The 26257-nt window shown below is 37.1% G+C and overlaps 1 protein-coding gene across 2 annotated transcripts; it reads right to left on the reverse strand.

Moving 5' to 3' along the window:
• Positions 1 to 721: 721 nt before the first annotated feature.
• LOC126241467 (uncharacterized) lies at positions 722 to 26257 on the reverse strand. Of its 2 annotated transcripts, none has more exons than XM_049948009.1 (8): positions 25728 to 26257; positions 25266 to 25475; positions 23029 to 24267; positions 16091 to 16314; positions 12960 to 13146; positions 11874 to 12059; positions 4021 to 4206; positions 722 to 1112 (listed from the first exon to the last, which is right to left on the reverse strand). In XM_049948009.1, the coding sequence occupies exons 1-8, from the start codon at positions 25861 to 25863 to the stop codon at positions 892 to 894; spliced, it is 2589 nt and encodes an 862-aa protein (XP_049803966.1). In that variant the 5' UTR covers positions 25864 to 26257; the 3' UTR covers positions 722 to 891. The 2 variants fall into 2 exon arrangements, with proteins under 2 accessions (XP_049803966.1, XP_049803964.1); XM_049948007.1 differs by having other exon boundaries at positions 23029 to 24270.

A 26257-nucleotide genomic window follows, 5' to 3' on the forward strand; every position in this document is an offset into this window, starting at 1 on the left:
ACACCAAAACAACACAAAGTGACATCAGTGAGGCAAACGCTCATAGCAGGAAAATGCTGTGCTAACTCCATAAAACCTGGACTATGACACAATGGAAGAAAGTACAGTCATGTGGTCTGATGAGTCTTGTTTCACACTGTTTCCAACTGTTGCCGAGTATACAGGCCAAGAGTGAAACATGGTGAGGCTTTGATGATGATCTGGGCAACCATGTCACAGATTATATGTGTACTTTGCAAGGTAACATTACTGCCACGGATTATATGACCATTTTAGCATATCAGGTCCATTCCATGATACAATGTGCACACAATGCTAATGCTCTGTTCCAAGACAACAGAGTCCCTGTTCAAACAGCTTACATCATCCAGGACAGGTTTTGCAAGAACTAGAATGAGTTGTACCTCCCCAGGCCACCACAGTTACCAGTTCTCAAAGCAGGAATAATGGTATAAGGTTGCCTTTAAAACCATACAGAACCTGTATTTATCCATTCTGAGATGATAGGAAGCTGTTTTGAATGCCAGTGGGTTTCCTACACTGTATTAAGTTTGGCAGTGTGTTGTGTTTTTGATGTTTCCATATTTTCATCCAGTCCTTGCAGTTTTTCAGTGTTGTTATTACATAAAAATGAAAAAAGGAAGTATTTTGTATCATGTAACAAAAAGATACTGAAAGAAGAAATAATGTAACTTACAGGTGATTCAAAATGCAAAATGAATTATTGCTCCAGAATTTTTTAATGTCATGTTGTTCAGTACAAAATTACTGCCATTTTAATGACAGTCTGCATTAGAAAATATTGTAAAAAATTATAATGCAAAAAATATTGCTTTCATCTGGATTTTTTTATCAGATTATAGCATCTTCTGCTAACAACTGTAGGCAAATTCAGGCTTTCTCGCCTATACTCTTCAAGAAGACTTCTGCTTCCTCAATCTGTTTAGTCATTCTTTCCTTCTGGGCTGATGAAACTGACTGACGGAACTTTTCTTTAGTGGCTGCAATAAATGTTCGATAGCCTGTCACGTTATGGAACACTCTAACATGTCTCTCCCCAGCTGTCAGTACATACTTTCCAAGTGAGTCAAATAGTACTGCAGTTATTGGGCCTGAAAACATTAAGTAAAGTTAAAATCAAACAATGGAAAATCCAGGTTGGACTGTCAACAACTATGGAATGAATACTTTGCTACTCACCGTAAATGTGACACACTGAGTTGCAGATAGGCACAACAAAAAGACTTCAAATTAATCTTTTGGTCAAAGCCTTCACCATAAAAGAAAAACACGCATGCAGTCAAACAAGCAAGCTCACCTCACACACACTTAATGTTTAACAGTCCTTTCGTTGATCCTGTCTGCAACTTAATGTGTCATCTTTACAGCGAGTAACAATCTATACTTTCCATAACTGTTGTTTAAGTAAAGTTATAAATTCAAAATATCACAGTAAAAATTATTATAAACAGTATAACAAACAGAAGATGGTAATCTATTTCTTAGCTCTGCAAACATGAACAACTAGAATTGGGCTGACAATTGCACAAATTAACAAACCGAAATTGGATTTATATGTTTTGGAATTCTTTTTAGTAAGTGGTGCTTGGAAACCGAAAACTGGGAGAAGGCCAGTAAAGATGTTTCAGTTATCAATGAAATGAAAATGCACTCTAAATCCCAAGTAATAGGAAAACACATGGTGCGAAGACAGGAACTTGAGGTAGCAATGAGTTTTAATGGGCAAGATGTAAACTCCAGAACATTAACAATGAGCTACAGGTAACCAATGAGTAAAAAAAAAAAAAAAAAAAAAAAAAAATGCAAGAGTCTCAAGGTGCTGATGCTGACAAAATATAAAAGAAGAAGGGGAAAACAAAGAAGGTAGGGGAGTGAAAGTGAATAAAAATAATAAACAACTGCAAACAGATCTCAAAATATAAAAGCTTGTCTGGTTTTAATAGTGTGTACAATAGAGTACTAAAGAGTTTTTCCCATATAATGAGCCCTGTCTTATCTGAAATATATAATGCATCACCAACTCAATGTTAGCACTGAATAGGGGATCATGGAGGAATTTTATAAGGGGGACATGCTCCAGACTGAACGCTGAAAGGCATAATCAGTCTTAAATGATGATAATGAAGATCACCAACTCAAGACATTTTTCCAAAGAGACTGAAATATGTCGTCGTCAAACCTCTCCAAAAGAAACATACACATATAGATGTCAATAACTACCAGCCTGTTTCACTGCTGACTTTATTTTCCAACATTTTTGAAAAATGATGTATTCTAGAGCAGCATCTAACCTAAACAACAATAATATCCTCAGCAAATCACAGTTTGGAATTCTGAGGAGTTGTGCCATTTACATGTTCACTCACCAAATTTTACAAGCATTAAATAATAAAACATCAACAGTTGGTGTTTTCTATGACCTATCTAAAGCATTTGTTTTTGTGAATCACAATATTCATCATGAAGAATTGCATTTTTATGGGACTGATGATATAGTCAAAAAGTGGATAATGTCATATCTAGCCAAAAAATTACAGAAATTTGTACTTAGTAATTCAACCAATGCAGTCCACGTAAATTTTTATGACTGGGGAGAAATCACATATGGGTTTCCCCAAGACTCACTCTTAGGTCCACTATTATTCAGCATATACATAAATGATATTCTGTCTTAGATGGCACTAGTATTTTAATAATATAAGCATCATAGAGTAACAGAAGAAATAGTACAATGTTCTCAAAAGTATCATTGAGTTGTTTTCCATGAATGGTCTCACCCTCAATTTAAAAAAAAAAAAAAACATATTCAGTTCTGCACATCTATAGGTACTAAACCAATGATGAGAATAACATGCTGTGAGAGAATAAAAATAGGGTGGAAACTTCAAAATTCTTAGATGTTCATACTGATGAGAATGTAAAATGGAAAATGCACATTTTGGGACTCCTAAAAAATCTCAATTCAGCCACATTTGTACTACGAATCATTGAAAATCTTGTGGTAAGACAAACCAGTAAGTTGACATATTTTGCATATTTTCATTCAATAAAGTCATATGGTATTATGATCAGTGGTAACACAACTTTAAGAAAGAAAGTTTTCATTGCTGAAAAACACGCTGTAAGAGTAATATGTGGTGCACACCACAATCATCTTGTAGACATCTGTTTAAGGGGTTGGGCATTCTGACTACTGCTTCACAATATATTTATTCCTTCATGAAGTTTGTTGGAAATAACTCACTGCAGTTCAAAAGGAACAATGATGTACATAATTACGATACCAGAAGGAAAAATAATGTCCATTCCTCCACATTTAGGTTCTCCTTAGTGCAAAAAGGGGTGCATAACATTGCAACAAAAATTTTTGATAAGTTACTCAGTGACATAAAATGTCTGACAGATAGCAAAGTAAAATTTGAAAACAAACTAAAAAGGTTTCTCCTTGACAATTCATTCTATTCTGTAGAAAAATTTCTGTTACTATAATGTGTAAGAGTTGGTGGATACAAATTACTAACTCACGCCTGTAGATTAAAAAAAATTATAAATGTTCAACATGCAGCCATATTTAAAAATTAAGATGTGATGTGATGTAAAATGACTAATTCCACATCATTATGATTTATCATATAAATGATCCATGGACATGAAACTAATTAACTGATGATAAATTCTCACAATTTTCTTTTTCTGGTAATCTTCAGGCTTTCTCTTCCTAGCCCTTGCCACTTTATCACCAAAGAGTACAGTAATTTATGATGCTTTACTACTACTTATTCCCTCTCTAACATACTGCTTCCCTGGAACTCTTTATTAGCATTCTGGAATTTGCGCCTGCTGTTGCAATTCTCCTGCAGCTTTTATTAGTCCAACAGCTTGCTTGAAATTAATTATGATTATAATGAAGTAGGCCTACACAGAAACTAAGAGTTATCGAAAAGTACAATATAAAAAATAAATTAATGGTATTCCCAGTTAAATTATAAACTTCTGTACCTGTATAAATGTTCTCTATTATTTTGTCGCATTTTCCTGATAGAGCAGAATAGAACATTAGCTTGTTGTTGCTGGCAATAGCAATTACATCGCCATTTGGTGACAAGGCCAAACGAGCAGGGACATTTTCATGTTTATAATTGCCTGTCATTAACAAGTGAGGGTCTTCTCCTTTCATGTACTCAACTGAAAAATAAAATAAAAAATTATTGAAAAACAAAACCAAAGTAATACAATTGCAGACAAAATCCTAAAATGTTGAGATGTATCACCTTTCATCATTTACTAATCTTATTTTCTTCCAATAGAGTAGACAATTTTTATGTAGCCTCAAACAGATACATGCACCCCTGAAATTACATCTATATGCCTAATTTACTGTTTAGAATATGTTGCTCTATGAAGTGGATCTCCAATGCAAAGTTATGGATGAATAACATCCAGAAATAGTGTAAGGTAATAGAAGTGCAAAATATTAACACTCAGACTTATATGTATCTACACATATTTAATAAAAGTATAAACACTATAATTTACTTATCAAACCAGAGTGGCCTTCAAAGTTTCATCCTACAAGGTCTGACTCAATGAATATCTTACAGTTTACATGGCATTTTAACGTAACATAGCTCAACCTTACTTAGCCAGACTTCCTTATATTATGTTAAGTTGCAGATTTTATTGGACCATTACAATCATTCGCACACATTTTATGGATTTTTCTGAAATTATTAAACATATTTAAAGTCTGGGTTACAGGCCAGAAAAATTATGATCAACACATTAACTGTTCACGAGTGAGTCTCCATTAACTTCCTTACCATCCATGCCTATTCCTCAAGTTTTATGTTCTGAGTGAATGTAAGATTATTCCATATAGGCCTACCTCCATTTTGCAAGTCACCTCATTGTGCGTCACAGAAGGAACTTCTCGTATCACTACTGTTTCCCCCTTTCCTACTTGACTAGTGAATATTGTGCAGAAAGAATGACTGTTTGCAAGCCTCCATATCGGGCCATATGAAATTGGGATTGTGTTAGGCTACTTATCCGTTGTGTGTTACAGAATGAATGTGCTTACAAACAACAACAGAGTTTTGTGCAAATCTTTTACGAGCCACAAATAGGAGTTATACAACCAACATACAAAATAATGTAAATTATCAATACTGATTATGGTTTTATGAAGTATGACTCATCACAGTCTAGCTGTCCTTTTTTTTGACAGATCATCACTTGCTGCAGATTTGTAGTACTGTTCTGCTTTCACTATAATTTTCACATTTCTCATTTCACTGTCAGAACTATCTCAGTCATCTAATTTTCACACTATTCTTATATGAAAACTGCCTCATAGTTAAAAAAGAACTTGGGTTGCAACTAGCACTGCTTCGAGTATCAATTTAGTTCTTCTTGCCTGATTAAAATACTACATAAAAATGATTAAGAAAAAGCTTCAATGAAAAAATCTTGCCCCGTACAGTAATTCCTGAGTTGTACCCAATGCTCACAACTTGAATATAGCCCAAACGAACCTTTATTACTTATCATGCCTCCCTTCTTTTCTTGCTACCTTAGCGTGTTGTTCTCTCTGTTGCTATATTTTTCTCCTTTTGTTTTAAACAATTTTCAAACTTTAACATTTGCTAGTCTTTTCTTCACCTATCACAAGCTGCTATTTTTCATGTTTTCTCCTCTTTCTTGTCGATTTTTAAATTTTTTTTAATTTGCTTAAAATTTATTCACTGTATTTCTTTACGACTTCCATGTCTTTACAATTACAAATTTATTTCCATTCATCCCTCTTATCAAAAGATTTAATTTACCTTCCCCTTGTACCTGTACATCTATTCATTCTCTATATACTTTTGTCACATTTTCATTTTTTTCCATTTTTTTCCTCATAATTCATAGCCTTTTACAAAGAAAGATGAGATCCTGAAAATGGATGTTAGGGTGTTATATTTTATGTTTGGACTAGACAGATTACAATGATCCACCTTCTGATATTCGAGATACTCACCACACTTTTAACTCCCACAATCAATATATAAAATCTGCACAATGCTTGGTAGAGGTTACTTTGTGCCAGCTTTAGCCATTTCCTGCAGTTTTCTGTTTGCGAATGGAGCAAAGTAAAGTGGCTGTCTTTGTGCGTCTATGTTGTTGTTGTTGTTGTGGTGGTGGTGGTGGTGGTGGTGGTGGTGGTCTTCAGACCATAGACTGGTTTGATGCAGCTCTCCAGGCTACTCAATCCTGTGCAAGTTCCTTTATCTCCCAGTTCCTACTGCAACCTACATCCTTCTGAATCTGTTTAGTGTATTCATCTCTTGGTCTCCCTCTACGATTTTTACCCTCCACGCTGCCCTCCAATACCAAATTGGCGATCCCTTGATGCCTCAAAACATGTCCTATCATTCGATCCCTTCTTCTAGTCAAAGTGTGCCACAAATTTCTCTTATCTCTAGTACTATTCAATACCTGCTCATTACTTATAAGATCTACCCATCTAATCTTCAGCATTCCTCCATAGCACAACATTTCAAAAGCTTCTATTCTCTTCTTGTCCAAACTATTTATCGTCCACGTTTCACTTTCATGCATGTCCACACTCCATAAAAATACTTTCAGGAATGAGTTCCTGACACTTAAATCTATACTCGATGTTAACAAATTTCTCTTCTTCAGAAAAGCTTTCCTTGCCTTTGCCAGTCTACATTTTATATCCTCTCTACTTCGACCATCATCGTTATTTTGCTCCCCAAACAGCAAAACTCATTTACTACTCTAAGCATCTCATTTCCTAATCTAATAACCTCAGCATCACCCAATTTAATTCGACTACATTCCATTATCCTCATTTTGCTTTTGTTGATGTTCATCTTATATGCTCCTTTCAAGACACTGTCCATTCCATTCCATTGCTCTTGCAGGTCCTTTGCTGTCTCTGACAGAATTACAATGTCATCAGTGAACTTCAAAGTTTTTATTTCTTCTCCACGGATTTTAATTCCTGCTCCAAATTTATCTTTTGTTTCCTTTACTGGTTGCTCAATATACAGATTGAATAACATCGGGGATAGGCTACAACCCTGTCTCATTCCCTTCCCAACCACTGCTTCCCTTTCATGCCCCTCAACTCTTATAACTGCCATCTGGTTTCTGTACAAATTGTAAATAGCCTTTTGCCCCCTGTATTTTACCCCTACCACCTTCAGAATTTGAAAGAGAGTATTCTAGTCAACATATTCAAAAGCTTTCTATAAGTCTACAAATGCTAGAAATGTAGGTTTGCATTCCTCAATCTATCTTCTAAGATAAGTTGTAGGGTCAGTATTGCCTCATGTGTTCCAACACTACTGAAACCAAACTGATCTTCGCTGAGGTCGGCTTCTATCAGTTTTTCCAATCTTCTGTAAAGAATTCGTGTTAGTATTTTGCAGCCGTGACTTATTAAACTGATAGTTTGGTAATTTTCACATCTGTCAACACCTGCTTTCTTTGGGATTGGAATTATTATATTCTTCTTGAAGTCTGAGGGTATTTTGCCTGTCTCATACATCTTGCTCACCAGACGGTAGGGTTTTGTCAGGACTGGCTCTCCCAAGTCTGTAAGTAGTTCTAATGAAATGTGTTCTACTCCGGGGGCCTTGTTTCAACTCAGGTCTTTCAGTGCTCTGTCAAACTCTTCACGCAGTATCATATCTCCCATTTCATCTTCATCTACATCCTCTTCCATTTCCATAATATTGTCCTCAAGAACATCGCCCCTGTATAGACCCTCTATATACTCCTTCCACCTTTCTGCTTTCCCTTCTTTGCTTAGAACTGTGTTTCCATCAAAGCTCCTGATATTCATGCAAGTGGTTCTCCGTTCTCCAAAGGTCTCTTTAATTTTCCTGTAGGCAGTATCTATCTTACCCCTAGTGAGATAAGCCTCTACATCCTTACATTTGTCCTCTAGCCATCGCTGCTTAGCCATTTTGCACTTCCTGTCGATCTCATTTTTGAGACGTTTGTATTCCTTTTTGCTTCATTTACTCCATTTTTATACTTTCTCCTTTCATCAATTAAATTCAATATTTCTTCTGTTACCCAAGGATTTCTACTAGCCCTCGTCTTTTTACCTACTTGATCCTCTGCTGCCTTCACTATTTCATCCCTCAAAGCTACCCATTCTTCTTCTACTGTATTTCTTTCCCCCATTCCTGTCAATTGTTCCCTTATGCTCTCCCTGAAACTCTCTGCAACATCTGGTTCTGTCAGTTTATCCAGATCCCATCACCTTAAATTTCCACCTTTTTGCAGTTTCTTCAGTTTTAATTTACAGTTCATAACCAATAGATTGTGGTCAGAGTCCACATCTGCCCCAGGAAATGTCTTACAATTTAAAACCTGGTTCCTAATGCTCTGTTTTACCATTATACAATCTATCTGAAACCTTCCAGTATCTCCAGGCCTCTTCCACATAGAAAACCTTCTTTCAGGATTCTTAAACCAAGTGTTAGGTATGATTAAGTTATGCTTTGTGCAAAATTATACCAGGAGGCTTCCTCTTTCATTTCTTAGCCCCATTCCATATTCACCTAATACATTTCCTTCTCTTCCTTTTCCTACACCGGCCCAAGTGGCCATGCGGTTCGAGGCGCTACAGTCTGGAATCGCGTCACCGCTACGGTTGCAGGTTCGAATCCTGCCTCGGGCATGGATGTGTGTGATGTCCTTAGGTTAGTTATCTCATCATACATTTCATCAATCTCTTCGTCATCTGCGGAGCTAGTTGGCATATAAACTTGTACTACTGTGGTAGGTGTGGACTTTGTATCTATCTTGGCCACAATAATGCGTTCACTATGCTGTTTGTAGTAGCTTACCCACACTACTATTTTTTTAATCATTATTATACCTACTCCTGCATTACCCCTATTTGATTTTGTATTTACAACCTTGTATTCACCTGACCAGAAGTATTGTTCCTCCTGACACCGAACTTCACTAATTCCCACTATATCTAACTTTAACCTATCCATTTCCCTTTTTAATTTTTCTAACCTACCTGCCCGATTAAGGGATCTGACATTCCATGCTCCGATCCATAGAATGCCAGTCTTCTTTCTCCTGACAACGATGTCGTCCTGAGTAGTCCCCACCCGGAGATCCGAATGGGGGACTATTTTACCTCCGGAATATTTAACGCATGAGCATGCCATCATCATTTAACCATACAGTAAACCTGCATGCCATCGGGAAAAATTATGGCTGTAGTTTCCCCTTGCTTGCAGCCGTGCATCTATATCCACTCTAAACTCTTTCACCAATGTACCAGCTCTGACTCACTCTCTTTGACACCTCCCCTTTCATTTTTATCTTCCTTCATCTTTATTACAGGTGGATTCCTCTCATCCTGTGATCTGAGTTACATGCCTTCCTGTTTAACCTTCAGCACACTCTTTTCTTCTCTCCAAGGAAGAAGCTATTAATCCTGAAAACTAGGATATGTGCCATCTTTACTTTCTTATGTGTCTGTTGGTAGTGCTACACATTGTCCCTCCTGAAGGTAAAAATTGGATAGAAATTCTGTCTCAAAATGTACCGGATGGTTACAATTAAAGTGAAACTACTCATGGAGGTCTAGCATGGGCTGTATTCATTGTGTAGCAGTGAAACTTGGTAGGTATGCTAATGCATTAATGTGGAACTGATTTACAGTGGATAAAATTAGCTCCAATTTTAGCCAGCAAGTGTCAATCCGGTGCTGTGAATGCAAGAATAACACACAAACACATTTCGATATGTAATGGACTAGGTGTGGGATGTGAGCAGAAAAGATCAAACAAGTAAGAAAGGCATAATGTTGACACCGTAGACATGCAGCATCCAACGACATGATCAACAGTTGCTCACAGCTGTTCCGTAGGAATCTAAGCAACATGCTCCTGTATACTGGCCTTTAGATCAGGTAGAGACTGAGTATGCCCCTGGTAAAAGAGTTCATTTAGGTATCAGCAGAGCCAAATGTCACATGGATTAAGACCAGCTGATCTCGCAGGCCATGCATCTGAAAAACCTCTGAGGATAACATGTTCGTGTAAAGGTGCATTAAGCAGATCTTTTACTGTGTGAGTGATATGAGGTGTTGTCACATCTTGCATGAAAACAGTGGTTTCCAAAAAGTTCTGCTCTTTCAAAGCAGGAATAACATGCTGTACAAGGTGGTCTCAGTAATGTTCAGATGTCACCTGGCAGGTCTTCTGGGTTTATACCCTTCAAGGAATGTACCAAGAATTAAGGCACTTGTGAATCCACACCACAGAGTCACATATGGTGAGTGTAATGGCTCTTTGTGCATAACATGTCATTTAACAGTACCCGAAATTTGGCAGTTTAGTGTGTTCACTGCACCCTGTAGTGTAAAACGTGCCTTGTCACTTCACAGAATATTGCACAGCTACATGTCATCAACTTCTTCCCATGCCAGAAGCCGAAGGGCAAATTCAGAATACTGCTATGGATCATGAGGTTTCAGTTGCTGCACTGTTTGCATCGTGTAAGGCTACCAGTGTAGAAATGGACAGCAAACCTTTCCTGTTGACCATGGGATGGACGATTCTTGAACACAGCATGAGCACTAGCACCACCCAGCGCATTTATCCATGGTCAGTTACAGCAACAGAAGCATCAACAATAACTTCCACTGGGAAGGAAGCCCTTCCGCTTCCAGGTACAACACCAAGCTCACCCGTGTTGTCCAATTTCATTCTCATCTTCTTTACACCATTTAAAGACATTGGGCCCCTACTCTGACCCATCAGTCAGCAATATACTCTCCATGCAGCACTGTTACTGCTGCCATTCACATAAAACAGTTTTACTAACAGTGCATGCTCTCTCTTCTCCATATGCATACTGTTCACTCACGTTATTGCTTGTCAGTCCTGTCATATAAGCAGTGTACAGTGCCACATTTGCACCTGATGACTGAAACTGGAACGTTGTTCTCCAGCTTACACTGGTTCCACATTAACATATCTACCAAGTTTTGTTGCCATACGATAACTATAGGCCCCACTGGACCTTCTTGAGTAGCTGCACTTTAATTATAACCAGCCAATATTGTTTTTCTTGATTTAACCTTCCTTTGATACAACTAATTACTAATCTCTCTTATCTTAGTCTCGCAATCAGGGTATTTATGTACTACTGAATTTACGCTATCTCTGAATGACTAAAAAGTTAATGTGTGTGAATCCGTAAACTGACTAAAGCATCCAGTTATTAGTCTATGCCCTCCTACAACTTTCAGACTAGCACCCTATAATTCTCCTGTCTGACAACTGTTACGGAATTAAAATATTATTTGCTATTGCAGTTTTTTGAGACCTTTCTCTTCTTCCTCCACTTCTACAGTTCTTTGTTCATAGCTTTATGAGTACTCCTCAAAATTCCTAACATAAATATAACTAAATCAGTATTCAGTTGTCATGCTGTTCACATAGAAGTTCGTGCCTTAAAAAAATTCCATTACTAGAACATCTGTAAAATGCATTTATCAGACAAAACTTAGCACTTCCATTTATATATTGTGTATACATAAAGTTACATAAAATATGTAAACTAAATTTTTAATTTATGTCAACTCCACCTGTCCTTTCATTTATGATGTGCAACTTTAACTTTGTTTATATGTCATTTATAGTATGAAATGTAAATTGTTCAGGATAGTAGTGAAGAAGTATCAGTTATGGAGCAAATCTGAAACATTTAAGTTCCAACTGAAAATGAAAGTTCTTCTGTAAGGAACATTATTTAGCAAGTGACAAACCTTTTTGCAAATACCAGCTCTTAATACTCACTGTTAGTGTCGTAGAGCTTCCAAGTGCCATCTTTTGAAACAGTTGCCATACGAGATGAATCTGCACTAAATCCAAAGTCATACACTCCAGAAGAGTGTCCTTGAAGTTCAAATGCTCGACTGACCTGGCTGAATTCTCCTGTCTTGGTAAAGCGAACTTCCCATACTTTCACATCTGGTGCAAATCCTACAAATGGAGGATACAGAAGAAAACAATGTGTTATTATAAGCTAATAATTTTGCAACAAGAATTTACTGTGTCCAGATAAACAAACATGCATTTTAACTGGGGTAAGGTGTAACCAAAGAAAGACATACAAATATTTTGACAGAATAAATTACTTTTGTAGCTCAAGTGGTACACAAAAACAGACAAATGCATATTACAAAGACTTTAAATTTTCCGTGGAAATACAAGAAATTATTGTACAAATAAAAGTATCTATGCAACAATATTCTGAGCTTTATATTCACCGTTCACTTCTATATCATGCTATAAAATGGAATATATTAGGGAGTGGCAGTAGGTCTGCACAGTCAACCAACAGAAATCAACTGTGTAGTATAGGATTAGTATTTCCCTTATGCATGGGATGAAGCTGCTGTTGGATTCACTTTTTAGTTTGGAGTATAGTCCTCTTTTTTCTTAATTTTGTGCTGCATATTCACTTGGAAATGATGAGGCAAGAGACAATGTAGTACTGGCAAATGATAACAGGAATTTATTTATAATGGAAATGAATATACAGTACACAAGGTTATAGGACAGGAGATATTGGGAGGTGAAGACCTCACATTCATAAGCCTTCAACATTGACAAGCTACTGGCAAAATAATCTAAATAAACATAACAATATAGCAACAAAACCTACATTAAGGTTTGCCTAGAATATATTTGATTTAAATTTAACTGCCACTCTACTTATATTTCACAAGATCACTACAATGAATGAACCATAGTTACACTCTACAGGGACAGCTACTTCTTAAATTGTTATTGCCATGCACTGTGTAGTGAATCTTGCAAGACTTTCTAGTGAAGCATGAATAAACAAACTTGCAGAGATTTCTACAATATTGTACATACCTGAAGCAACCACAAATCTTCCGCAAGGTGAAATTCTTGCACAATGGGTATTCATAAGGTATGTATCAACCTTGGCTAGTTGTTGTCCCTTAAGGTCCCAAATCAACAGATCAGTTTTGTTAGAACATGACATAATGTACTTTCCACTGCAAGCAATTCCCAGGCCAATAACAGCTTCTTCATGTAGCTGGAACAATAAATATTTTTTCAGAAAATATTCCAACATGTATAGAAGTTATTTTTCCACATAGCAGGAATTGCCTTCTGTCAATGAATAACATAGTTCAAAATGAAAGCAACACTCTTATTGGATTTCATCGAGTGACTTGAGGACTTGGTTTGTTATTTACAGGAATCACATAAAACAAATCAGGATAATACACAATATGCAATGTGTCTGTATATGAGCCAAGAAGTGAAGACGATTTCATGAACCAACAGCACTTCTTGCATGTCCAAGAAATCACTTCATACTACAAATTGGTATGCACCCACACATATGCACTATAACGGCTATTGATCACTGTTGATGATAAGTTACAAATGGTAGAAAAATATTTGTGATTAAAAAGTGCAACAAAATAACGATTAAAAACTACTTGAGCGGTCAGAAGAAAACATTCAGTCCTGGGATGCGAAACGTAGAAGTTCTCTGGCATAAACTTAGTTTCTTTATTGACCATGTGATAAGTTTGAGCTGTGGTACAAAGTGAGGAATGGGACGATCCCACCAGGATTCAACAATATTAATAAGTTATCAAAGTTACTACAAAATCAGAAAGTACTCTCTAATAAAAGTGAATCCTTGTTGACAAACAAAAGGTGAACAGGGCTGATATGAGCATAAGGAAAACAATGTGAAAACATTTCCATGAATTCAAAAGTAAATTCTTATCCGCCAGTTTTTATAATGACAGTGGAGTTGCAGAAAATAATGCAACAGCTGAAATATTAAATTCTGCCCTCTGCAACTGTTTGGCAATTCAGTTCCTACTTTCACATGTCACACACCTACTGAAGTAACAGATACATAATTGAGTGAGTGGTTGTGAAATTGGAAGTCTCATCAAATCACTTTACAGAAATGTCCCCTCTTCCAGTTACAGTTTACTGCACGTGATATGCAACACTTACGTTGTACTGTATGCAGTAGGAGTTAGATGATGATCTGTGTGATGTTCTCATTGGTATTAAACAAAACCTTGGGGAATATGAAACTCTTCCATGGTTTGTCTTTATGACTCTTAAGGTTACCAGACTGATTAGAATGAGGGTAAATTAGATGCCCGGCATCTGTCTTCCTACCTCATCACCACCTATTTCAGTTTATTTTCTGTTTTAGGATTAATTATCAAATTTTGGCATTTGTTTGGTGATTGAAAGGATTAACCTTCCACAGTGAGACAATTTCATAAAACAGTCTGTTGCTTACATCCACCTTGCATCATCTGTCATGCAAGCTACTAGAATTCCTTCAGTTCATCATCACAAATTTTTCAATTTTATGCCATTATCATTTGATGCTCAATGATGCTATGACAACTTAATGTTATTGATTCCCTTGTCTGTGTTCAAAGAGTCTAAAAGTTTGCCTCTGCTTGTCGCCATGAGATTTCGTCCTTGTAACTGGTCAACATAATTTTCAGATGAGAACTTAGTTCGGTATCATATGAATCACAGTCCTTAATGCATATTCTAACCAAATGAGTCTTCCAGTCAATAGCTGATATGTTGGACTACATCTTACAAGGGAACCTCCCCATCGCACCCCCCTCAGATTTAGTTATAAGTTGGCACAGTGGATAGGCCTTGAAAAACTGAACACAGATCAATCGAGAAAAGGGGAAGAAGTTGTATGGAACTATGAAAAAAAAGCAAAATACACAAACTGAGTAGTCCATGTGCATGATAGGCAACATCAAGGACAAAATGAACTAAGGAGCTCCGTGGTCAGCGTGAGCAGCTGCGGAATGAGAGGTCCATGGTTCAAGTCATCCTCGAGTGAAAAAATTTTTATTTTCAGACAATTATCAAAGTTCAGGCACTCACACATAATCAACTTCGCTCTCCAAAATTCCAGGATATGTTCAGATTTGCTTGGACATATGCAGGATTTGACGGTCTTCACACGGAAAAAATTGAAAACTTTAAAAACATATGTTTTGACAGAGCACAGGGAAAACTGTGCGACTGTGAAACTGTTTCATTCATTTGTTGCAGTTTATGTGACAAACTCTTATGTTTCCATCACTTTTTTGGGAGTGATTATCACATCCACAAGAAAACCTAAATCGGGCAAGGTAGAAGAATCATTTTACCTATTCGCCAAGTGTACAAGTTAGGTGGGTCGACAACATATTCCTGTCATGTGACGCACATGCTGTCACCAGTGTCGTATAGAATATATCAGACGTGTTTTCCTGTTGAGGAATCGGTTAACCTATGACCTTGCGATCAAATGTTTTCGGTTCCCATTGGAGAGGCATGTCGTTTCGTCTACTAATCGCACGGTTTTGCGGTGCGGTTGCAAAACACACACACTAAACTTATTACAATGAACAGAGACGTCAGTGAACGAACAGACAGATCATAACTTTGCGAAAATAAAGAATGTAAACTTTTCACTCAAGGGAATACTTGAACCATGGACCTCTTTCTCCGCAGCTGCTCACGCTAACCACGGGACCACGGTGCTCCTGAGCTCAGAATATCCTTGATGTTGCCTATCTTGCGCATGGACTACTCAGTTTGTATATTTTGCTTATTTTTTTTCATAGTTCCACACAACTTCTTCCTGTTTTCTCGACTGACCTGTGTTCAGTTTTTCAAGGCCTATCCACTGTGCCAACTTATAACTAAATCTGAGGGGGGTGTGATGGGGAGGTTCCCTTGTTAGTAAGCAGTCCTAATTCATATTGTAATTAAACAAACCACCAATGAATGAAGTTAAATGGTCTGCTCTTACACTATCTCAACTTACTTTCATATTTATGTACCATTACTGCAGTGATGTAGTTATTCTGGAGCGCACTACTATAAATTTATTTTTTGCTTGGTTTTCAATTAACATATTAAAATACTCGTTTAATGATAATGGATTTATATACAACAGCCAAAAGTATCCATCTTACCTTCGGAAATTCTATTGCTTTAGAAGCACCACTTATCCAGCCATCAGCCTTCTTTGCAATTTTGTAAACTTCAATTACATTTTCCATATCTTTTTGGATGATAAAAGCTTTTGAATCTGGACTCCATTTTATGAAGGTAGCATGGTCATATTCAACATTTATTCGGACAAACTTATGTTCTCTTTGATTCCAATCTTTAGTACTCCACAAAAATATTGATCTATCTGTAACACAGAAAAAAGCAGCTTAACATTAAAAACACCATCTAAAACCACCTAAACATCAAAACAATATGGATACCTGAATTGTACAACTCTTTAATAAAATTTCAGATCAGCCAGGTCACATGTGGGGAAAACTAGTATCTGAATAACAACAATAATGGATATTGATAGATACAAAAATACATAAAATATGGGAAAGGTAACTACATCTCTATAGCAGACTGATGCAAAGCATACAGAAAAAGGTAGAGGAGAAGGAAATCTAGACATATTATGGTACACAGAATGGACAAATGAGTTGCAGATAAGTAAAAAAAGATGATGTGCATTGATACACTATATGTCAATGGTTCTTTTTCCCTTATTTTACTTATCTGAACAGGAAAATACATAAGCGCCAATGGTTAATATAAGTACGTATAAAGAATTATACACAAGAAGAAGATTATAGAAATCATTCAGGTGCAGACTTATTCCTTTTTTACGATTTGAAACATGTAGAGAAAAAGTCATGAGACAAATACATAATCTTTCAGCAAATATGGTGGGGTTCTCACTGTCTACTTCACATCTTGAAAATATATGAACTGTAACATATGATGAAGGTAACAGTCCAAGTTACAACTGATTCTACTTGTTGGCAAACTGCAACTAGTTTCTACTTCACGGAAGACCATTATCAAATGGACGGATGTTCCTATATGACAAGGGTAAGACTGGCTACAATACATAATAGAAATTTCAAGTATGTAACAAAGGTGTACACTCTGATAAATATAAAAAGGCAAAGTCATTTGAGAAACTGAGAAAAATTGTTGTTGAGTTCTTAGATTAATGGCTTACAACTGGCGTCTATCACCGAATACACTACGGTTTACACTAAGTTGTAGAATCTTGAGAGCTGGCTATACAAGCAACTATGAGATGCTCCTCATTACAAGAATATCACTATACTTGCTATAATTGTTAAAAGTGATTCCAGGGGATATTTGAGATATGGTTCCTAATATATGTTCTTTCACCATTCTAGTGTCGTGTCAATAGCTTCCACACCACAAAAATCAATAGTCTTTAGGTATTGCTTTGTTCCATCCAATTCTTATTTCTCCAAGGTTGTGTTACTTCCATCCACATCTACAACTATTCTGCAGCATTCCTAAGCACACAATATAATGTTCTGCTTGGTCTTAAGTTACCTGCTTATCTTACTTGGGAAATATGGAAGCGTCCGATCCCGCCCGTCTGCTCTGACCCATGACGTCACAAATATGGCGGGAAAAAAAAAAAACACACACACACACACACACACACACACACACACACACTCACTCTCTCTCTCTCTCTCTCTCTCTCTCTCTCTTTCCACAAGAAGCCTAATGACACTAACGGGACAAGTGCGGCAAATGGGGTGTTTTGGGTGGGGGGCAAACTAAATATAAACAAATTTAGACGCCTTACGTAGCTACAACGTGTAAGTGAAGACAGCCATGCATGAATACCCACCCACCTCCCCAGGGGTCGTAACCCTGCAACCCATAGAAGATAAAGATGCTTCAGTAGCTGATTAGTGTTTTTTATCTTAAAAAAAAAAAAAAAAAAATCTCACGGGATAGAACGAACAGATCAGAAAGATAAATATAATAAACTAAAACAGAAATTGGAGGAAACAGATAATGAAAATAAGTAATAAGTGTTTTTAAATTAAAAAAAAAAAAATCTCACGAGATAGAACGAACAGATCAGAAAAGTAAATAAAATAAGGTAAAACAGAACTGTAGACTGCCACACTCAAACCAAACTCCGTGCCGTCATGACGTCACACACGACAACACCCTTACGTCACGGGTCAAATCAGACGCGTGGGATCGGACGTTTCTGTCGACCCCTTACTTGTCCTAAAGCACATAACAGTTTTGTCATAAGATCTTATCTCCCCAACAGTTATTAACAGCAAACCTGAATTTGAAACGTAATTGCAATAATCAATGTATTATCAAGCTCTTCCTATTATAAGTTTTGTAATAATCCACAACAAGCGTAAATGGTTTAAGGAGGCCAGTCCATCAGCATTCTCTGGCACATGCACAACTCGTGTTAAAATCACTGTTGCTATTACATCTGATTGTCACAGTAAATTTTATCATTTGTAACCAGTACTTTCTATTAAATATATCCATGTTATATGGATGTGGGTGAGATCTGTGACACTCTTCACAATCTTATAAACAATACAATACTGCCTCAATCACATTTTAATTAGCACGGAACATTTTAAAAGCATGCTGCCATCTTCAGTTGCAAGTTACTTCTTAGTGTAGTCATGCAAAATTAATAATAGACATACATCTGAGGATGGCAAATTGGTGCCAGAAAGCACAACATTTAAGCAAGTATTGCTATGGAATGAGAGTACCGATGGGAACTGTGTTTCTCACAAAAATCTTCGTTTTGTCAGTTATTTTATAGTTTCATCTCACATTTGTGATAATTTGCATTAATCCTATGTAACCAAAACAATTATTTAATGTGTGTTCAGCCACATAGTATCACATATTTTATGTACAACACTATCTTTTCCACCACTAAAATTGGATTTTTAACAACCTCCTATCAATATGTATATTTCTACCTATAGCACCTCCTATCAGCCTAAGATTCTCAGCTCACAAATTACTGCTGACAACAGTGAATTTAATAAGATTTCAGTTGTGCTTTTCTTTTTCCAAATCTGTGCATTCTATGTTCCTCTGTTTTTTCCAGCTCAGGCAGCTATCATCATTGAACACTTAACTAAATTAATTGATCATGTACAACAGCAAGAATGAGGAAACGGCTGCACTTACTAGGGCAATGATACGTGTCAGCAACATTAATCCTGAAATAGATATGGTTTACTTTGCCACTGGAGAAATGCTATCTGCCTAGATTTATTATTAAAGGGTCATTGCTTGCTGACAGTGAAGATTTTATACTGACAGCAGCTAAAATGCATTTTTTTTTAACTTCTGCATAAGAGATACAAATTTTCATAGTGAGTAGTGGAATACTGAGTACTGAGACACCAACACCATCAACAAGCTTTAGAAGTACATCTACCAAATCTGATGATACACTGTATTAGTGCACTTTTATATGGAAATTTATTAAGCACACAACATATGCTGTATGAAAAAGCAAGATATGAGCACGTGCCCAACAAAAAAGATGTGGCAGGAACAGTTAGGAATTCGATCCAATTCATCCCTGTAGAGAATGTGGCACTATCAAGTGTGACTTAATTCATGAGAAATTGAGTTCTCCGGTGTTAATAATTTCAAACAATGGAAAAAAACAGGTGGATCAATAAACAAAGCTGCTGGAAGGGGAGGAGGTATGAAGCAAATTACTTGGCTTAAGATTGGTTTATGCTGCATTATTCCACCACTATGGGAAACCAATTTCACATGGGGAAACAGCCAACATCTTCCCAGCAATGTGTTAACAGAATCTTCAGACTGAGTAAAAGAACAATTTTCCAATAAGAGGAATAATTAATGCTAGCTGGTTGCTGTCACCATTTTCAATAGAAGTCTACCTGAAATTTGATGCAGCCAGTCTGAAGAAACCAATTTTTTAATAAAACCAAAGTTACAACATTTGGGCAACAATTTTACTGTTGGTGGTGCATTAGAACTTCCCTGCATTTACTACATAACGACCAAATGACAATATAAATCACACTTTCCTTCTCTGGCATTACAAGCCTTCAGTACAACAACCACCACTCAAAGAATCAGTTGTGCTGCAAAACCAATCTCATGAAGAAACACTACTTTGCAAAAGTGCCCTCTACATTTCTGTTCTTTTTATACCTATGTGTTCGTAAGGTGTAGCCTTTTCTATGTAGTTTCACATCCAAGTTACTTCTTGTAGTACCTACCTCTGGAGAGCCGAATAGTGCTGTAGCCTGTAACTGCAACCAAACAGTGCCTAAAAAAAATGTGTGAAACTCCCAACACAGATGATTACTGGGGTATAACTGGACACCAATGTCTTTTGAATGGGCAGTGATTAAAGAACAAAACTTGTCTTGTCATTCCTCCAAATAAACAATCATTGGTAAATTGGAATAGTCCAATAAATATAACTTTCTTCCCTCTATAACCTACACATGAATAGTTCTCATTTTGATAAAATCCTCTCAAAATATTTTTTACATCATACAGCACATTTTAACAGTGTGTCTAATGAGAATCCTGTGCCAATAACGCCTGCACTGATCCCTATAAGAAATGCTCAATAACACTCAAAATGAGGTGTCATCAGTCAGGATGTCTAGCTAAACATGTGCAATGTTTTTTATGCAACCAATAAAAATAATTTTAGGCCAAAGACAAACATTGTATTTTCAGTGTAGCAGATCATATGTTGTATTTTGACATGACCACTGTCGTCACGTGCAAATAATGAATGTGCAACATTGGTGGCTGTTTGTGAGATCAACAGGAAATAAGGAGGCACATCTGAAAGTATATAGTTACTTTATAATGTTGACAAGTTCATTCGACAGCTTTGATGTGTCAGCAAATTCCATAAACTGAAATCTTTAACAAGCTATAGGAATAACTGGAATCAAAAGTCAGTAAGAATCTGGCACTAATTTTAAATGCAAATGTTTATTAATCGTACAAAAATTGGTGAAAAGACTTTACATACAAGTTTTTTTCCAACCAGAACAGAATAATAAATGGAAAAAATACACATCTGCCAATAAAACTACAAAAGTTTTATATGAAAATTTACAATATCTAAGAATTAACAACCTTTCTCCCATTACATAACTGGAAACCCTAGCAACTGTTGAGTATCAAAGATACTCTCGTCCTATACAAAGTAACTCAAATGGCAGGCCCTTCCAAACAAAAGACCAGCAAAGTATCATGTGCAGTCATCAAGACCTCAAGAATACTGTTTTGGTTCAACATAAGGTGAAAACATAAAAAATGCAGATCTTCAAAACAACTTACAAATAAATAATTTAACACATCACTCACAAAACTACACAAATTATTTCACACATACAGTCTATTACGAGCTAAACAGTCATTTCTGCCAGCTGTGTGATACCTAAATTTGATTGATACAGAATAAACACAGCTCAAAAGAATGATCTTCCAACATACTATAAAACAACTTTATAATAAAAAGATGACTGCTTTTTTCCATTCAAATTTCTGCATAACAGTTTTTGTACTAACAAGCTACAGTTGCTGCCTCTTACTTGCTACAGACAGACGAACACATCTGTCAATAAATGATTGATGAACGAGGTGGCAATTCAGAGCTAGCAGCTTCTTGTAACAACTGATTCTCAAATGCTGCCACGAAAAACACAAACATTCTACAAAACAGAATCACACAAATTAAAGTTCCACTCACTACAAAATCCAACAAATCACACAATATAAATAATGGTCACTTCGTAACAATGGAACTGAAAAACATTACACACTCCAGTGTGCTTCTCACTCACAACAGTCTTTTTAAGTGCATACACAACACAGCTCAAAAATCTATATCAATCACAGACAAGGAATGAACACTGCCTCGACAAAAAATGTGGGGGGTGACATCTTCCAACAGTCTGTTCTCAAGAAAATCTGATATAAAAGAAAACATTATACAAATTTTGCAAATACTTTTCTGAAAAATTGAAACTACTGTTTCCCACCCACAGCCTATTTAAAAAGTATTTCAGAACAAGTGTGACAAAGACTTTTCACAGTACATAAAATATTTGCCAATTAGCTATGCAATTTATATTACACTTCACAGCTGCTACAAAAATGAATGGCAGTATAATAAAAGAATGAATTTATCTATATTCATAGAAATCAGTTGACCAAAGTAAAATGGCACAACTGCATTAAAAGGAACAAAAATCTGACTAGAATCAAGGAATGCATGCATATCTCACAGCAACAAATTCAAATGCAAGCATTCACGAACAGTCAACTAGATAATGCACTTTCAGATCTATTTCAGTGTACATTATATTCTCACTAATTGCTCAAAGAAAGCCTCCAAAATATTGGTGTAACATGAAGTTAAGTACAGTTCTTAGAAGGTTTCCATTAACATGAAAATTGAGCAGTTGCAAAGTGTTCTATGCACTCTGGGCATTTGTCACCTTGTGAGAAACCATTACAAAAGAGGCACTGATTAACTCTCACTATTTTTCTAAAACAGCTCTAAAATCTTTTCTGACCTTCCACAGCATCAATTCAATGGAAGCCCTTGCATCTTCAAAACTATCATGTCCTGACGAGTCTTGCTGTATATCCCTCTTAAGTAAACAACCTACTAAAGACTTTAGTGAACGTCTGTAAGGCAATCCATAATAATGTGGAAAAACCACTGAAGTGTCTATCACAGTGCTGTGTATAATGCGTAAGGCACGAAGATCATTTTCAAGCCCATGACCTACGAGTATGGTATCGGCATTTATGAAGCCCATCAGATCATTCTGCACATCTTTCAGGGACTTGGTTGCTCCACGCCTATTGAGATCACGAGCTGTGATACCAGAGAACCGAGTATTGTAGTCTATTATGTAATTCTCTGGTCTCACCAAACAATCGTACACAAGACGTCCATCAGGTGCAACAACAGTAACTTTTGTTAATTCAAGGCCACGTGTTGTGTAACACATCTCACAGTCCAAAGCATACACACCATAATTTCCATCCAGAGGATGTGTTCTCCGTGGGCGAGTCCGAACATAACTATCAAATGGTCCATTAATGCCTACCCCCACACCATTCCACACATGTAGTTTTGCTGTTGTGCATCCCTTGCTGCTAGGCTTTCCGTGGCAACAGCTGTATTCCATACGCAAAGACATTGATGATGCCTTTGATGGTGCACTTACAACTCTTTGCAGCTTGCCCCAGTGGTAGAGACAATGCTCTTGTGTTAAGTATTCACCATCTTCTGTTACAAAAAAACCACGACCACAACGAACACATTTCTTCTCCTCACTCACACACAGTTTTTCTGCTTTTGCTACTTTTGATAAGTGTTTTCTTTCACTGCTGTTCACAGTGGACTGCTTTATTTCAGGAACAATTCCCTGATCCTCTTCAATGACACCGTCAACATCTGAAGCTTCCTGTGAGGCACTACTGCTCCCTTCTTCACCACCACTTCTATTGATACCACTGTCAGCACTGTCACCATCACTGCCTGTACTAAGGGAATTTTTTTCACTTTTTGTACTGTGGCTGGCATCCCATTCAGCACCTATTTCACTGTAGTCCATCCCAGGCTGATCTTTTTTCACAAAATCCGTGATTAAAACAGTATTTTTAAGATTCTCATTCTTCACATGCACATTGTCCTCTTTTAGACAACAAGGCTCTTTTCCTAATCTTGCACTCATAGGCACAAACTCACGTGCATTCACATCAAACAAATGAGATGAACTCCTGAGGGGGTCTGGACTTTGCATACAGGAAGACACATTGCTGCTATTGGGATTTGAACTGGATGGCGGATTTTTGTAAATTATTGCTCTCCCTGGGTACAAGGCACTCTCAACAGGATAACCCAACCCAAGTAGTTGGTCAGGGCTGAGGAGGTAATGTCTAAGAAGCACTGAAAGGTCACTGTCCGACAAATTCAGCTTCGCATGTTGGCGAAGTGTTGGAGCTCCATTCCGCTTCCCACTGCTATCGGCACCACCAGAGCGCCGGGCTTTTGCTTTGCTCTTCTTAGCTGCAATGTTGTTTCGAGGCAGAGGAGACCCATCATTTCGACGTGTGCGATTCTTCTTCTGCCGACGGGTTAGCAAAGCACCTTTCTGGTTGCCATCTGTTTGGCCCTGAGGGCTGTTCTCTTTGTTGGCTTCACTTCCACTGCTGTTGCCACTGCCTTGCTCACTGCCCTCTCCACCAGGATCAAGCTCTTCAGAGTCTTCTTTAGTGCAATAGAAAGAGGGTATCAATCACCAATCAGTTCAACTGACTGTGACCTTTATATCTACAATCTACATCGCTCATGCAAATATACCTTCAAAACTACACTATGAATTATATTGGCTTCTAGCAAATTCATAACAGTAAACAAAGTTATAAAATTATGTGAACATCTATCTCTGTATGACTTGCAACACCAACAAAATGTTCATGTTCGCCCCCCCAAAAACGAAGTAGGCCTACGTTGTTTTATGCGCACCCCCCCCCCCCAATACAAATTTGCAAACTATTTCAAACTAACGGCTGTAGTGCATCACATATTTGCTTTCAATCTGAAATCTATGAAGACCACAATCGTAATTTTGTGCATTACAATTATATGCACTCTATAGATTTCAATTAAAAGGTTCGTATGTTCTATTCTACAGCTTACAGTTGTAATTTCCAACAATTTTCCTGAAGAAGCATTACATCCCACCTACAACTGTATCACTATACTATAGAAAATATGAAACTTTGCCATCACAGTTTAGTTAAATACATAAGTGCTGCATTCCCTGAACTTCAAATAGCCCATTTATAATTGGTGACAGCTTGGAATAGATTACAACAAATAAATATATCGTTTAATAAGTCTTATTACAACCTTTATTTATTACTACAAATCAGTTTTCCATATACGAATTTTGTGGGTAGCAGCATGGGCTTCAACCGGCAGAAGCATAACATACACGGCATGAAAGTTAGAAGATAATAAATTTATTATCATGTCCATTTCGTTCGTGGAACGTACCGTGATATATCGAAATGTAGTAAAATCTTTAATATCATGAAACCCTTTTCGAATCACCTATACCTCCTTCCGAAGACAGACTTATGCATTTGAATGCAGCATCAGCATATCCCACGTAACTATGCCTATTCCATATAATATAATTCAAAATATGTCCCTAGTTTCTTAAGAATAACTTATTGCTTTCAGAAAGTTTAGCTTACCTTCAGCACAAGTTGCAAGATATTTCCCGTTGCTACTGAAATCCATATCTAAGACAGTTCCACTATGTCCTTTTAATGATGTTAACAGCCACGGATGAGAAAAAGTTTGCTTGGAATCTCTGGTCCACTTTTCCTGGTGTTTCTTCTTGCTGGGCTTTTGTGTTACATTTGCTGCTGGTTTTTCTTTCTTCGTTACCTCAGTTTCTTTACCTGTAAAGAGAAAATAAATTATAATAAAATTTCACAACAATACCTATCTTACAAAAATTCGAAGCAAAACATAGTACTGCGCGATTACAAACATGAACACGTGCTCGGGCGACATGTGCTTAAAATCGTTACCGCGTTAATTTAACAAAATAATGATTAAACGCGACTTTTAACGTGGGTTCTACAGCACTAAACATAACACAGATCCCAATCCGAAATTATTTTACAGACATGTGACTATGCAATTCTTACGTTTTGTTGAATCTTCAGCTGCAGGTGCTTTAAGCAACTTCGATATATAAACTACAGCAAATACTGTAAGCCCAACGAAGAAAGTTAACACTACGATTGGAAAATCTGGAATTCCACTACCGGTGCCCGACATCATGTAAAAATTAGAACACGAGATCTTCACTCAACCAAACACTGCGGCAGACTGCACCTGACTAAGTAGTATGCGCTACTGCTGCTACGGCGAATGGCGGGAACGGGACACTGCTGTGATGCTGCCTAGCGGGAGTTGCTCCGATGACTGTTCTGTTTCGCCCTTGTACCGCTATGAGCCGCTGCACTCTGCCAGTTCCTCTGGCACTGCATTTTCAACTCAAGGCTTCTCAGAAACAACTCTCTCGGTAAATTTTAACTCCCACAGAGTAATTTCAAATTACAACACTCGAAAACTTGATGTGCAACAAAAACAAATACGGACGAACTATGTGCACCCAAATCGGAAACCACCTTACTACTCCGTCGCTGGTCTGCAACTGACTGCTGAGGTGACT

The sequence above is a fragment of the Schistocerca nitens genome, chromosome 1, assembly GCF_023898315.1.
Source record: "Schistocerca nitens isolate TAMUIC-IGC-003100 chromosome 1, iqSchNite1.1, whole genome shotgun sequence".
Classification (NCBI taxonomy): domain Eukaryota; kingdom Metazoa; phylum Arthropoda; class Insecta; order Orthoptera; family Acrididae; genus Schistocerca; species Schistocerca nitens.